The following is a 16,409-nucleotide window of genomic DNA, read 5'->3' as shown; positions in this document are numbered from 1 at the left end:
AACTCAAATTGAGAAAGAAATCAGTGTTGCCCCTGTTAGGGAACAGAGATATGAGGATGGTGGGAATAGAGGCTAAGAGAATAATTCTATAAAATGGGCCCACTGTGATGACCCCCCTCATGCTTTATTTTCCAATAAGCAGTTTACCTGCTAATGTCAATGAAAACTACCCAGGAGATCCTTGTGATCAGATCCTGAAATTCAGGGAGATAATGATAATTCCTCCTCACAATAAAATCTGTAACAATGTATGATTAAGAATCCAATTAGAAACTGTTAATGTAATCCAAGGTGACCTAGAGTTGCCATGGCAGTTTAAAGTCTGATATCATCCTGCTGTCAGTCAAAAGTCAAAGTTGGACCTAGGCAGGACTCTCTGGAAGGTTCCCTGGGACCTCCAATAAAACTGGAGTGAAGGAGATGCACAAGGTCCCTCTCCTCTCTGACAGGATCTACTCTATCCCTTGAGACTGTCCCTGTTTCTTTTTTTTTAATCCCTTCAATAAACTCATTCCTATTACTCTGAGTGTCTTGTCTGAAATCTTTCTGAGTTCATCACAAAAAATGGGGTTTGAAATGGGGAGTCTTTGTGTTGCTTCAGTTCTCTGAAGGCTGTAGTCCTGTGAAACCATGACCACTCTAGGTCATTATGGCCCATGCTAACCAGTTCTAATTGGAATCTCTTGTTACAGATTTTTATAGTTAGAAGGAATTATTACTATCTTCTTGAGTCCTGGGATCTGATCTGTGAAAGGGTCACAAAGGTTCTCCCTTCAGGATGGTTTGTGTTCCTCATCAGAATTATTTCAGGCCTGCATTTCTCCTGCAGGTAACAGGCAGTTTGCTGAGAAATATAACATATCCTATCCACTTAACTCAGGCAGGGCTCCAGGTAAATTGCTTTTTAAAGATTAAAGCACATGGGGGTCAGCACAGTGGGCCCAATTTATACAATTATTCCCGCCACTTGCATCTGTCTGACCCCTCTAACAAGGACATTTCCATAGCTGAGCAAGATGCCTAATATTGATACTGAAAGTTCAGTCCTTTTTCCCTGATGTCAACTCAATAATGAGGTCAAGGTTTTGAAAAAAAAGAAAAAAAGAAGTTTTTATTGTTTTGCTTAGAAAAGGAGAAACAGGGGATTCCTGTTCCAAATGCTGCAATTCTAACTATTAAGGGGAATAGAGAGCTATTTAAAAGGTAATTCAAAGACTAAACTCCAGTTGGGCCTTGTCAGGAGTCCTAATTTATTTGTAGCTGTGAAAGATAGCCCTTTTTTAGATCTGCAGATGCCAACTATGCAGTCTAATTTTCTTCATTCCTGTGGTCTGTGAGTTGAGGGGCAGATAACTTGACCTAGGATGAGAGGAAAGTTAATCTTGCTTCCCTATGATTAGGGAAGGGGAGAAGGAGAAGAAGGCAAAAATCATGTCAGTTTTAAGGTAAACTACAGTGACAGAACAGCAAGGGTTATGTTCAAAGCACCAATATTAGGTATTTTCTCCTGTGGACTGTGCATAGTCTTTCTACTTGTCTTGTGTTTAAACAGTGATTCATTAACTTCAGACACTTAGTAATACCAGTCTCCCATTCAGATACTTAGTAATGCCTATGCAAAAACAGTGATGGACACTGAGATTTCCTGGCTTAAATGCTTACATTTCAAATTTTGATTGTGTGTGGAGTAATGGGAGAAATTGAAAGAACAATCAATAAAACTAATTTTATACCAAATAGCCAGCCCTATTGTTATTTTCTAAATCTCAACCCCATTCCATTCCTACAGCCAGTGGTCAAGACAGGAAAAAAATGACTGGAGAGGATGAGGAGACCAAAGGGTCAGGGAATTAAAACATTCAGTGAACTCACCAGCCAGATAAACAAATTGCTTGTATTTATGTTGGTTTGAATGGAACTAGGGAGATGAAACCCATCTCTTTCAAAAATGTAGGCTATTGTTCTCCTTTAAATTGTTTTGACAAAATGATCAGCTGTAATTCTGTGAAATAAATATCTTTTCAAAGTTAAAATTTAAAATATTATAAGGTCCTTGCTTAGCATCTGGGTGGCCATCTTAAGTGACAGCCGCCATTTTCCCACCCAAGGAAATTTCCGGAAAAGGCTCACCACTCCCTCATACCAATCTAACCCTTTACCACCTGCATTCTTTCCCACCCTAGTGTATACCAACCCCGCCGTTAATTGCCCACATTAGGACCTCTCTGAGCCTGGCCCATAAAAGTCTTTGTGACAAAAAACTCTTCTGTGTATTTCTGCCTGGTCTTTGTCTTTCAATTCTCACTTGCCTGTCTCCTGGTTCCTTGCTTTCCTTTCAAATATATGTTAGTATCTGAAAAACAATATATCTTAACATGCATGTGGCCATAAGATAGAGTCAACAAAATCAATCCCTACAAACAATTTTTATATTAATTACAAATGAAACTCAAAGTATTTTAACTTTATTACCTGCGTGGGCTCTCTCTCTCATCCAGCGAGGAAGTCCGCAGAAAAGGGTAGAGGAAAGTGTGGCTGCAAAGTTGCTACTCAAGACGTCCGGAGACCAAGGAGGAAACAGGTCTGATTTTATCGAACAGTTACCATGTATATATACTCAGGCAGTAGCTAAGCAGATTACAGGCAGCCACCAATGCAAGTTCTGCTAAGTGACCTTGCAGTGACCAATCGAGGAGTGGGCCATGGAGCAAGTACAGGAACTGCAACACATGCCCTCATGCCCAGGGCTGTGCCTAAATGATCTGCCGCTTACATGTCTAGCATGAGGGGAGTGGCCTACCTCTCAGATGCCCTTAAGGTATGCCATGTATGCAGTACTCCATGCATTTGTCCCCACAATCACCCATGGCAAAAATTGACTCCTTTCACTCAGGGGACTGTCCCATAAAGTAGGGGAACAGGGAGAGTTCAGGTTGATTGTGGACTACTCTGCCCCTCTATATGTCAGTGTGTTGAACCCATGACACACAAAAAAGGCCAACAACTCCAATTTTAAACCAAATTAAAGCAAGCTTATATTGTGTACACAAGAGAGTTGATCAGTGATTTCCTCACCCAAATGCAGGGCCAGAGGACAGTGTCTGGTCTAAGAGCAGGGAAGTTTTTATAACAAAAAGTTACAAAGGTGAGTGTCTTGGGAACTTACAGCTGACAGGTTCTGGCAAGTGAAATACAAGGGCAGATAGCAGGTAATGATCTACATGGCTTAACATCTCAAGGTAGGGAGCAAACTCAGAGAATTAATGAGGAGCACCTGGGATTTCAGGGAGGGTTGTTATTTGGTCAGGGAGAACTGGGCACAGGTAAGTCCAAAGCATGGGCAGGAATCCAAAGTAAGTTTTTAAAACATCAAAGTATGGTCAGGCCAAATAAAAATCTTAATATTTTACAGTAAAACATAAATGAACTTTTCATGATGAGATGGCTCCCAATCTTAAAATGAAATTAGGCTGGGTTTATCAAGTGCCCTTCACTTCTTAGAGGACAACTTCCAGCATAATGGTGAATCTGAAGGACAGTCTCCTGCATGTAAAACTTTTACTACAAATAGTATTTATTTTTACCTGTGATGGGAGAAAAAAGAAAAGAAGGTTATATGTACAGTTGCTGCAACAGTAGGAATGATTCTCCAAGAATTTAGGCAGGTGTTGTTGACTTTTGCTGGTTTACTTCAGAGGTTTGACTTAAAGAATATAAGCAGAAAGAAAACACACACAATTGTCCTTCTTATGCCAGTTCAATTCATCGTTGCTTTCCAGACTCCCTCTCTAATTCATCTTCACTTTCTCCTACTGTCATGGGAGAAGAGATGTCTCCAAAAAGGGATTAAAGTATTCCCTGAAAGAAGGGGGAACTTGACTCAGAACCAGAGGGATTCTTGACAGAATGTGACAGAGATGAATTTCAACATGCACCAGTCAGAAACTGAGAAAGATGTTTATTAACACATTCAAGGGGAAAATAGGGGGAGGGGTGATCTCAAGAGAGAGAGAGGCCTTTTGCAGTAAAGTAAGGAGTACACATCCAAGGGAGTACACATTCAACAGCAATTCTTGGAGACTCATTTCTACTGTTTCAGCAACTGTACAATAACTTCCCTTTCTTTTTCTCCCATGCAGGGTAAAATCTCTAGAGGGAGAGACAGCAATCTGTTGGTGTGGTGTGGTTGCTGGGTGTTGGAATAGAGGTGAAACTAGATCAGAGCTGAAGCCAGAATTAAAGACAAGCAGTCAGTGTAGATAGGCAATCTGGGGTCAGATAGAGAAAAGGAGAAAATGGTTTGGGTCTGGGAAGTTGGAAACCACCACCCCTGGGAGATTGAAATGTTAATATCCCCAGAGCCTGGCCTACACTACCCCTCCCAATGGGTTGTTAATGAAGCAACTCCTAAGCTGACAGGTGCTGTTAATGTACCCTGGGCCTCCTTCCTCTCTGGATCACTCCACCTTGGCCCCTCCAATCCACCTATTTCCCATCTTTTGGCCACACCACTGGCATCTCCCAGTCACAAATTCAGGATGGGGGGAAATGAATAAGAAAAGAGAGAATGCAAACGAACAAAGAAAACTTTAAGTGTATAAAAGGGATGGGACTTCCTCATCCCATGGATTCTGCCTTAGGGTCCTCATCTTCCTCCCAGGGGGAAATCTATTTTACTCTCCTTTAAATAAAGCTTCTTACTTTCTATCCAATGCTTGCCTCTGCGTGCTTCTCTGGTATTATACTTCAACATTCAGTCAATCAGAACTCGTCAAGGTAACCAGCAATATCAGAGCTACACAATTTCATGCCAGTGTCCCCTGCACTTGCTTATTGCCCTCAGGTACCTTTTGCAGACAAGGGCATGGGTCAAAGGTGTTGGCCAAGGGCACAGGCTGCTTCATTCAGAAGTTGCAGTTGTCCTGGGTGCTTTCTGCATTTCAGTGGTTCATGAGGGTTTCCGTGGAGACTCAATATCTCTCCCTTTATTCCCAAGTTCCTACTTGATACAACCTGCCCCTCACTGTGTCCTGTTCACCAGAATCTTAATCAATCCTTTGCTGGAAAGTCCCCAGATATAAAAACCATGACCTACATATGTGATATACAGACCATTTCTATAATTCTTTCTCAAGTTCCTCCTTGTCTTGCTACATCTTCCCACCACAAACACTTTTTACTATTTCTTTAATCAAATTCCCATATTTATATATCTTCTCTTATTTTGATGAGAAGGTTATTGAGAAGATGTATAATTCTTGATTGTTACAAACTCTTTTGTCTGAGCCAAAAATACAAATGTGAAGTACTTTATAATATGTTGAGATTAAGAGAAAGCATATAGAATCTGTTAGTTGTGGAGCAGGCTGAACAAATGTTAGCTGCAGGATGGGCTGAACACTCGGCCCCCACCCTCACCCATCTGGTTTCTTATCACTTGTTCGCCTCAAGCCTGAACACTCAACCCCACTCAAGGCTGAACACTGGACCCCCACCTGTCTGGTGCAAGGGAAACCCACATCTAGCCCCTTCCCAGTCTTCCTGAGGGCAGAAGATGATACCCTTAGCAACTACTGTATGATCCAATCACTGTATGCCAACAAGGCAGCTTGCAGACCCAAAGACCCCATTAGATTTTGGCTATAAAAACTCTTTCTTGCTGGGCCTCCCTCTCTTACTCTCTCTCTCTCACACTTTCTCACCCCTCTCCCCTCTTTCTTCTCTCTCCCACCCCTCCTCTCACTTTGCTCTCTCCCTTTCTTCTCTTTTTTCCTTCTCTCTCTCTCTCTCTCTCTCTCTCTCTCTCTCTCTCTCTTTCTCTTCCTTCCCTGTTAATCATAAATCATTGCAATAAAGATCTCTTGGTCACTCCAAGGCTATGGCCAAAACATCTGTGTGAGGTCATGAGCAAGGGCCTTCTTTCACTGAACAGATATTACTTCAACATTTGGGAATAGCTGGCCTATAGGATGTTAGGAGAAATACAACTTCCATCCTCACTCTTAGAAGGCAAGGCTTGAGGTTCATTCAGTATTTAGTAAGTTGTGCTGTTACAGGAGAAGATGTGTCTCTAGAGAAGGGTCTAAGGAGTTTCCAGAGAGAAGGGGAAACTTGACTCAGGACCAGAGGGGTTCTTAGATTATGTATTGATGGAAAAGAATTTTAGTATGTGCCAGTCAGAGGTTTATTTAGGAAAGTAGATATACAAGGTATCTCAAAATGAGAATGTAGGGGAGAGAGAGAGAGAGAGAGAGAGAGAGAGAGGGGGGGGGGAGGGAGGGTACATTCAAGAAACAATATGTGTTTCTTGACATGAACAAGAAATATACATTCAAAAGAGAATGAAGGCCATCTTGAGAATGAGAGACACATTTTTAGGGTTCCTGACTCTTAAAGGAAACTTGGTGAGAGGTGGGTATAAAAAGATTTGTAGAAATGATATCAGTCTGGTGATCTCAAGATGTTTTATGGTAGTCTGGTCAATCTCAGGATCCTTGGGCTGATGTAGTCTTTATTATCTTGTCAACAGAGGTGGAAAGTCCCTCTAAATTACAGGTCTCTCAGAATATCATATTTCTCTTTATTTAATCTATTTGTTGGGGGTGGGTAATTAACAGTGAAAAAGGTAGATTTACATGTTTCCCAGGATTTTTGGAGTAGCAGACCTGGCTGTTTGAAAGATACTGGCTTGGGTAGTGATAGGCCTGGAAATGAATGTGGAACTTCTGAATTAAAATTTATTTTTCTTTCTTTATGTCTCCTTTGTGCCTATTTAATTATTTTTAGAAATTTCTCCTACCTCAGTGCCACCTTTATCTCATCCTCTCAGACTTGAATTTTTAAAGTCTTTTTTTTTTTAATTTATTTTTTAGTTATTGGCGGACACAACATCTTTGTATGTGGTGCTGAGGATCGAACCCGGGCCACACGCATGCCAGGCGAGTGCGCTACCGCTGAGCCACATCCCCAGCCCTTTTTAAAGTCTTATGCAAGAGAATTTTAGCATCATTAGCCACAGTATCAAGGAATTTCAAACGTAAAAAGTAGATTTTTAGAAGTTGGAAGACAGCAGATATGGCACCTCCATTCACTGAACAGCAGCACTCAGCACAGCTCCTCGCCTTTGCTGCTATACTATCATCCTTCACAAGTTGCCAGAAATCCAAGGACTTGATGTATGTCTTGATGCCCTGCATAGAAGTGCCCAACTTTTCAGCAATTTCTTCAATTGACATATCATCAAGACCAAAATGTTTTCGGTAAACCTTCAAGCACTTCTCTTGTTCAGGCAAATCAAAGCCATAGATAATGGGCATGAAGGGGACAAAGGCCAAAGATGCTGACTTCACAGCATCCAACCAGATCTTCTCCTTGAGGAAATCTCTCTTTATTTCAATAGAAGCATCAGAAAAAGTGGGCAACAGAAGTGCAAAGATATGACGCTTGTGAGCAGGGAGATCCTTCAGCAGAGTCTCCTGTAGTCTTGGGAAATCAAAATTATCCAAGTTAAAATTAGAGACTAGGAAGATGCATGGCTCAGGTACTCCAATGGAACTGAGATTAGCCAGACAGTTGTCTCGAATCTGCTGAAGGACTCTCTCCCTTTTGAAGGACTTCGGTTTGGTTACCTCTTCATTATATAAATCACTGTCCACTTTGGTTCTAACAAAGTAAAACTTCTTCCCCTCCTCTTTGATTTTCTGAGCCAGGAGAGCATCATTGAAGCTGAACCGGGAGGAAGAAATGATGATAAAGAAGTCATAGCTAGTAAATCCCACAGTATCTAGATAAGTGTCTGGAAGGAAATTGGGAGTCCCTATTCCAGGCAGGTCCCAGAAGGTCACCTTGGGATATTTTGGATGTTGATAGGGGGTCTTCTCCATGGTGGTCTCTACAACTCCAGTGTTAGCTGCTCCCTCCTCTTCAGAACTAACCCCTCGCAGGGCATTGATGAAACTGGACTTGCCAGTCCCAGACTCCCCTATTACAGCCACCTCCAGAATACAATTTTCTGCTGCAGCAAGTGATTCTTGGATCTTGTCCACTGCATCATTTAGCTTCCCTTCCTGAAGGTCTTTTTGAATATTACTGAGGGTTTCTGGAGAGAGGATGCCTCCTACCTTACTAATTAATGTGGAGTAGTGAGGCATAAAGTCGTTAGCCAAATGCTGAAAATTCTTTATCGATGAATTCTTCAGGAAGGCTAAGATGAACTGATCCATGGTAGTTAACTGTGGAAGGTCTGGGGGAAAGGATACAGAAGGAAGAAGTAATAAGAATGGAGTACCCAAACAGAAACACAGGATTAGCTAAGAAACACAATAATCTCTTTGGGCCACTTTCATTGCTTCACACCAATTCATTTTATTATAACTAATTTAATTTGCCTGATGAACTTAATTTTCACTATATAGGAGAGTACCTATTCTCTATGCAATTGATTTCTATGTCCAAGGAGTCAGGACAGTGTGGTAGACTGAATAAGAGTACATAAAGATGTCTACCTCCTAAATTCCAGAACCTATGAGCATAATATGTTACAGAATAAAAGAAACTTTTTTGATGTAATTAAATTAAGCATCTTCAGTGGGGACAAATATTCTGTATTATCCAGGTGAACTCAATATCACAAAAGTCCTTAGATTAGTAAGGCAAGAAGAACAAAGAAATAAATGAGATGATGGAAGCAGAGGTTGAAGTAAAATTCCATAAAGATGAAGGAAGAGTGGATTCAAGGAATGCAGTTGACCCATAGATGCTTGAGAAGACAAGGAAATGGACTGTTTGCTAGAATCATTAGAAGGAACCTGCTGATACATTGATTTTAGCAACTTATTGTTAATTTAGGACCTCTAATCTCCAGAATTAGAAGAGAATAACCTTGTTTTTTTAAAAACTGATGCATAATTACTGTATATTCATGAAGTACAGTGTGATATTTCCATACATATATGCAACATGTATAATCAAATCAGGGTAATTAGCATATCCATCACCTTAAAATTATATCATTCAAAATTCTCTCTTCTAGCTATTTTCAAATATATAATAAATTATTAACTCTAGTCACTCTTCTGTGCTATCAACCATTAGAACTGAATTCTTCTGACTGAATTTTTGTAGGCATAACCCAGCTCTTCTCCATCCTCCTGCTGTAGTTTGGATCTTGAATGTCCCTCAAAGGCCCATGTGTTGAAGGCTTATCCCCAACCTGTGGAACTATTGGGAGGGGTTATAACCTATAACAAGTTATAACCTGTATTACTTCCTAGTATAAGAAAGTAGTATCACAGGGGGGCATGCCATCAAAGGAGATATTGGGATCCTGACCCCTCTTTTATTTCCCTTTGCTTCCTGGCCATCACCATCAGAAGTGAGCACATTGTGTACCACACACTTCTTGCCAGTATAGACTGTCATGCCACAGGCTCAAAGCCAAAGAGTCAAATGACCATGGACTGGAATCTGAAACCATGAGCCAAATAGAACTTTTCTCCTTATAAGTTAATTATCCTGGTATTTTGTCACAGAAATAGAAAGCTGACTGCTCTTCCCTCCTCTCTCCTATTCCTAGCTTCTGGTCACAATTATTCTATTTTCTGCTTCTATGAGATAAATGTTTTAAGTTTCTGGCTTATTTCATCTAACATAATGTGCACCAGTCTCATCCATGTTGCTGCAAATGACAAGATTTCATTCTTTTTTTATGGCTGTCTAATTCCATTGTATATATGCACATTTTCATTATCCATTCATTCTGGATACTGGCTCCATCTATTTCTTCTGTTCACTGCTGTATACTGTCTCTCAGGGCCTGAGCCAAAATTGTGTTGTTTTTTTTTAAATTTTTTATTGTAAAAATATGGAATGCTTCACGAATTTGTGTGTCATCCTTGCGCAGGGGCCATGCTAATCTTCTCTGTATCGTTCCAATTTTAGTATATGTGCTGCCGAAGCGAGCACAAAATTGTGTTATTTTAACCAACTAAGTTTGTGGTAATTTTTAATGACATCAAATTGGTTGATAATTTCTGCTTTTCCCTAAACCACAATGCATAGCACAGCAGATTTCTAGTTTGCAGAAAACTTACTCAGGCCTGCATTTTAGTGAGCAAAGAAGACTTCCAAACAGGCTTGATTTCCCAAGCCCTGCAGAAAATTGGGGCAGGTTTTATCATGAGGGCAAGGCAAATGGACAGACAAGACATCAAGTGTCCTGCACTCCAATGTTCCATAAAAGAGGTAAACACATAAGTCTGTATCCTGGTAGCTTAACTAATGTTGGTTTACCTCATTTAATGCATGAGTTTTGAGTGATTTAGAACACATGATGCTACATGGCCCAGGAAGTAAACAGAAGCTTGAATTTTCCCTATAAAATAAAGCACAACTTTGAAACATAGACATTTGGCCAAACAAAAACAACTACAGAAAATATTGCTGTTTGATTGGTTGGGCCATTTCTTAATTCATTGTAAAAATGAGGAGGCTTATATCAGGAAACTGAGAATTAAAAAATTATCTAACAGTGTTGGCTCAGGGATGCACAGAAGCATTTTCCTGTGGAGTGTGCTGAGGGTTCCCCATATTCCACAGGTCCTTCAAGGAGATTTTTAAAGAAGAAAAAAAATCAACTCTCAAAATAAAGTGAACATGTGTTAAGGATTTTATTGGTAATTATTTATGAAGTAATGAGGCAGGTATCATAATTAGTAGAGTTCTTTGAGAATCTTAACAGACATATTTATCTTCAAGTATATTTGCAAGAATGTGAAAATAGGCAAAAGTACTATCTACTATGGGGCAGGATCATCTGATCCTCAACAGACAGATTTTATTTATGTGCCAATGGAGAAATATTGTTAAAATTGCTACTAATTATGAAAAACTCAGAATTGAAAAATAGTTTTATGGCAATGAAATGCTTCAGAAAACCCAGATATTTTGCAGTGAATGCTGTAGTTTCCTATGGGAGACATATAGGAAATGTTCTGCTTAGTCCAAATTTTCTCATATTTTCAACAATAAAGCCATCCTTCAGACACATGTTCTTTGTCATGTAAAGATGATTACCTGGCTTTCTGCCTCTACCAGAAAGACCTGCCCTCAGCCCTCCAAGAACAAAACCAGACCCCAGCCACTGAAAATCCAAAAGGGTTTCTTACTCACCAAAGAGATTTCTGGCATCAAATAAATCCACAGGAACAGCAGAAAATGCTGAGACTGTGAAGCCCACAGCACGGCAACTAATACGAGCACAGAGCTGTCCTCTCCCAGAACACACACTGTGTTCTGGAGTCAGCACAGAAAGCAAGAGGTGAGGCAAGTCTCTGTTCTATCTAGCATAATGAGCCCAGTGTGGAAGCAGAAGGAAAGAACCATAGCAGCATGTGGCTCCTGCACTTCTGGTCAGGAGGGAACTGGCTGATTTAGAAAATGAATTTCTAAAACTTGAAACTGAAACCAGTTCAACTTTACATGCTTTCTTGCCAGCCTAAGCACTTCCAGGAAAAGAAAACATTTTGGGACTTCAGGGTGGTCAGTGGATAAGAGGAGGACTGAGAGAGAGATTTGGGTCTGGGAGAGGTAGATTCCTCATGACTTCTGGGAGGTCACTGAGAATTGGACTCACCAGGTGAAGGAAAGCACTGGGAACAGGGAGGATACCTGTGAGCAAGTTCCCAAAATTTCCAGGGAGAGAGGCAGAAGTATTTTCCAGCAGAAAAGAGAACTCTAACATTGTGTTTTTCTGCTTGTGCTTTTTTCATCTAGAAGTGCTGATAGTTGACTGGCCATATTACCAACACCTGGGTATGAGAGGCCATGGCACCTCAACTGTGAAGGTCAGATATTTGGTTACACGTGAATGATTCAAACTACTCAGAGAGGTTCTGGAAAAATGTAGTGAGATAGCACAAGGGAGAAGGAGACAGAGAGAGAGAGAGAGAGAGAGAGAGAGAGAGAGAGAGAGAGAGAGAACAGAGAAGGAACCTGAGCCAAAGCCTGTTTGGCAGATGCTGCTTTGTGAATTGCAGTTACATCAGACAAGTTTGCAGCTGTGGATTGTTAGATGTAGGCTTAGGAAACACTTAGGAGCTACAGGTCTCTGTTCCCCTTCTCTCAGAGGAACTGCAAACCCAAGAGACAGCCCTAGGCAGAAGTACCAAACAAACCAGCTGTCAAGGGCTTACTTAGTGAGCAGTCTTCAAAGTTCAAAGAAGGTCCACTCCTTCTCCAGGTCAGCAGCATTGGTTTTTCACCCATTCTACATTCAACAAAGCAGAAGGAACAACCCTAATCATTTTACAGCTAAGCAAGGACATATTTTTTCTAATGGTAAATGGAAATATAATTACCATCAGGCAGAGGTTACTGAGTAACCACTGAGGTTTCCCTGAGCCTTCCCTGCAGTCTGTGCTCTAGGTGAAGCATGGGCCTTGCATCTAACCTGAGGGGTCAGGGAGCCAACTTCTTGCTTCAGGAAGGGAAGTGAGGCCCCACAGTATGCCTTAGGCACCATGTCCTCAGTGTGTATGGTTATCAGGGGTGAATTATGCCATGAGTAGATGAATGTATTTGAGATCTAGGGTCCACACTATGGCCATTGGCTCTGGAAAAAAGAAGAGAAAATTGTTTTCTCTACATCCTAGGTGGGGAGACAGGAATTTTCCATGTGAAATATATATGCAGTGGCAGAATGAGTTCTGTTAGAAAATCTAAATATGATTTTTGAAAATTATATTTTCAAAATCTTCTACTTGCTATTCCTTCATAGAAAAGTGAAAATACTAGCTTCTTATTGGCAGAACAGAGCACTTACCTATGTAGATATAGTAAATGACTTGAATTGTGGTGTGATGACACCCATCCCCAATGGAGTCAGACTTTCACACATAAACACATCAAATGGTGCTTCTTGCCTGAAATACTGTTTTTTTTTCTTTTTTTTTACATCTATCTGTGGAAATTTAAACATAACATACCATAAAGAGCTGATATCACAATTGAGTGTTTGCAAGACACTTGAGAGAAGGAGATTAGAATAATATACTTGGAGTGGAGGCCAGAGGGCCAAGGAGAGTGGATTAAAGTGAGATCATGAAGAACATCATGAACATACATTATTTTATTTAATATCTACCCTGCTCTCCAGGAACAACTAAATATATTTAGGAGCCTCACCTATGAACTTATACTCAAGAACACAATGTGGAACTCACATAAACAACTGAAGAGAGAGATCCTACCCTACTAATGACCCCATTGCCCATTTTCAGATAGTTCCCAACTGAGACCCAGCCCCTGGCTCCTTCTCCTCTGGTCTAGAGTGGCCACTGCTCTCAGGGTACTGGAGCTTGATGCTCACAATGTGCAACCATGCCATAGTCAGACCTGTTGCTTCTATACCCTTCTGATAAAAAATAACCCTTTTCACAACATATGGGTGAGAATAGATGTGGGACAGACACTCATAGAGCATCTACCAAGCAGAATTCTTTATTGGACACCAGACAGCTGCTGCCTCTGGATATGAAGATCTTATTAGACCTGAGTAGAGGTGACTTCTTTCCAAGCACAGAGGGAGGAATTTAGGTTAGAATCTGAACAGAGTTCACAAGAGGGATGCAAAGTTTCCCACTGTATTTTAGAGCACACATTGTGAATCTTTTTCTAAGGTTAGGTTCTTCTCTTGAGGTCACTCTTTCTTAACTAGTTCTGGAAATGGTTTGGAACTGGGCCCAGTGAAACTCACAAGATCCAAGAAGGCTCTAGGTAAACAGCTTCCTTTCTTCTTCACATTCTGGAGGACTTCTTACCCATGTGATGTGAGCAGGGTAATCTCTTGACTTCTTATGACCTGGCAGGACTGAAAGGCCCATCTATAAGCCCAGGTCCAGGGATTATCAGATGATGGCTGAGGATCTGGATCAGCAAAGTCAAGAATAGGAGTGAGGAGAATAGGGACAAGCACAAAACCAGGTTGTCCTGTGACCTTAGGCTGAAGTGGCCAGCTGGGTTCAAGCAGGATTTACCTAGAAAACTCTCTTGCAGGTAGAAATAACTATACAAGCATTAGCTGAAGATGAATGATGTGTGTTCCTTTCTTTATCCTACAAATGTCTTGCCACGCTCTTCATCTGGCACTGGGCACTGTCATGTGATAATTAATAGAAGGTCTTTGGCATTATACTATCCTTAGGGCTTTGATATGACTTGCTATAAGTACTCCTGAAGGGCAATATGATTTCTGAATTATACTCAGATTAAGCAGACATTTCCTGGGAGGATGCTTCAGAAAGCAGATGTGTCTCTGACCTCATCCTAATCCACTGACCATGTCTCTTCTAGCTGCCCTGAACAATTCTGATCACCTGCAACTTAGACAAATGGAACTTTATTACTTTTAACCAAAAACTACTTCATTCTGACTAAATTATTCTGAGACCATTTCCCCTTTCAATATGACATGTACAAAAGGGGAATGGTATTCATGGAGATTAGTGTGATCTCTAAAATTACACAGATGCTTTTTTGAGGGAATGGAGGGCTCAGAAGGAGAATGAATTTGTGGTCTCTAAACCAATCCACAGTATCTCTTCTAATGCCCTGAACCATCCTGGTCACCAGTCTAAATGCATATTTATTATTTTTTAACCAAAAGACTGCTTCATTTTGACTAAATTACTCCATGAATCATTCAGAGGAAGGACCAGATCCTTCAAGATGAGATCAGAATGCTAGGATGGCCTCACCTGTTTTTGCAGCACAGATTTCTGTAGTCATTATCCAATCTCAGGACACAACCAGGAGGGTAAGTAGATGCTGGACAGGTGAATCCTTCCTGGACCCTGACTGTGGTCTCCTTTGTTACTTTGTGGTGTTTAAAATATAAAATCTAGATGCTGACGAATTGGAATGTGCTGGTTAGTTTGAAGTTAATTGGAGCCCCAATTCTTGACTCTGTGGTAATAATAATAAATTACCTCTGTACCTGCTTTTGGGATAGGGAGGGCAGACAGGACAGTAGCCACCTTTATCCCTGAGATAGTGGGAGACCAGGCAAGGCCTTTGCCTCAGGGCCTCCAGAGGGAGAAATGAGTTGTGAGTAAGGTGTGTACATATAAGAACAATATCTGTGAGAAATCAATCTTCTGGATTCAGAGCTAAAACACTTCCATTGTATTTGACAGACAGACCAGGCCCTTTCCTTAGTTACAAAGAAAATGGTGGATGAATTATCATCCTGGGGCCAACAGAAGGTAAAATCCTCTGTATCTGCATGCATGTATGCATGTAAGTGTGTTGTACACCGGTATGTGTCTGCATGTGAGGTGTGTGTTCATGTATGGCAGATGATTAAGACCATTATGGTTGGCTATACATAGGCCTCTACATCTAATGCCAAGGGAAGATGTATATGAATCCTCTAATTTTCTGGGACAGTAAAATGCTTCAATAAATAATTAGTGATCACAACTGTGCCTGAAGATAATTGTTGAACATGCAAGGAAAAGACTCATAAAGACACAATCACATATCACAGGATGCTGCAATACGAGGGAAGGTAAAATGAGCAACAGTCATGATGTGCATTCTCCAGTAATTTAATTTTTTTCTTCTTCCTATAATGTGATGAGTGCTAAATAGAGAAAAACCTTAAGATTGAAGCAGGTTCTGGTATGATTTTAGCCCTCTGTGACTGCACCTAGCAGGGAAATGTAGCAAAGACAGTGGTCATTCTCTGACAGTGATTATTGGTTATTTCCATCAGTCCAGCAATGTGCAGAAAATAAACCACAAGAAATGCCAGGGGAAATTGAAGGCCACTTGTTTTCGATGTATTTTTTATTGGTGTATTATAATTAGACATAATAATGAGATTCATTGTGATATAGTCATAACTGCACAAAACATAACTTGATCAATTTCATTTCTCAGAATTTTCTTTTTCCCTCCAATCCTAACTACCTTTCTTAGCCATTCTCTGCTCTATTGGTCTCATTTGTATTTTTTAGATTCATGCATTATATTATACATAAAAATGGGATTCATTTGTGACATAGTCATACTTGCAGATAGTATAATTTGGTCAGCTTGAGTCCCCAGTTCTTCTCACTTCCCTCTCTTCCTCTCTCCCTCTTAGTTCCCAGCCTCTACCCTATTGACCCCCCTTCTATTTTTGAGAGACCTCCTCCTGATGTTCTCCAGTTCTATCCATTTACCAGTTCTCCAGTTCTATCCATTTACCAGCAAATGCCATAATTTTATTCTTATTATAGCTGAATAAAACTCCATTGTGTAAATATAGCATATTGATGGTCACTTAGGATGGATTCATAACTTGGCTATTTTGAATTGTACTGTCATAAATATTGGTATGCATGTATTGCTATAGTATGCTAATTTTG

At 40.5% G+C, this 16,409-nt stretch overlaps 1 protein-coding gene and 1 non-coding gene across 2 annotated transcripts; both read right to left on the bottom strand.

Annotated features, from left to right (window-relative positions):
• Positions 1 to 3,938: 3,938 nt before the first annotated feature.
• On the bottom strand, positions 3,939 to 11,431 carry LOC124081566 (interferon-gamma-inducible GTPase 10-like). The gene is made up of 2 exons (XM_046427790.2): positions 11,170 to 11,431; positions 3,939 to 8,242 (listed from the first exon to the last, which is right to left on the bottom strand). Exon 2 carries the CDS (start codon positions 8,220 to 8,222, stop codon positions 6,948 to 6,950), a length of 1,275 nt encoding a protein of 424 aa, XP_046283746.1. The 5' UTR covers positions 8,223 to 8,242; positions 11,170 to 11,431; the 3' UTR covers positions 3,939 to 6,947.
• LOC124081574 (U6 spliceosomal RNA) lies at positions 9,857 to 9,963 on the bottom strand. Its single transcript, XR_006848082.1, has one exon. It is a non-coding gene; the product is annotated as a U6 spliceosomal RNA (small nuclear RNA).
• Positions 11,432 to 16,409: the final 4,978 nt, after the last annotated feature.

This window comes from Marmota monax, unplaced genomic scaffold, assembly GCF_021218885.2.
Source record: "Marmota monax isolate L192 unplaced genomic scaffold, Marmota_monax_Labrador192_F-V1.1 WCK01_AAM20220418_F8-fsc00611, whole genome shotgun sequence".
In the NCBI taxonomy this organism is placed as follows: domain Eukaryota; kingdom Metazoa; phylum Chordata; class Mammalia; order Rodentia; family Sciuridae; genus Marmota; species Marmota monax.
Note: the sequence above shows the minus strand (reverse complement) of the source record. Positions and strands in the feature narration are given on the sequence as shown.

Excerpts from the sequence above, each read along its gene's own strand:
- LOC124081566 (XM_046427790.2), bottom strand. The coding sequence starts at position 8,222 with ATGGATCAGTTCATCTTAGCCTTCCTGAAGAATTCATCGATAAAGAAT.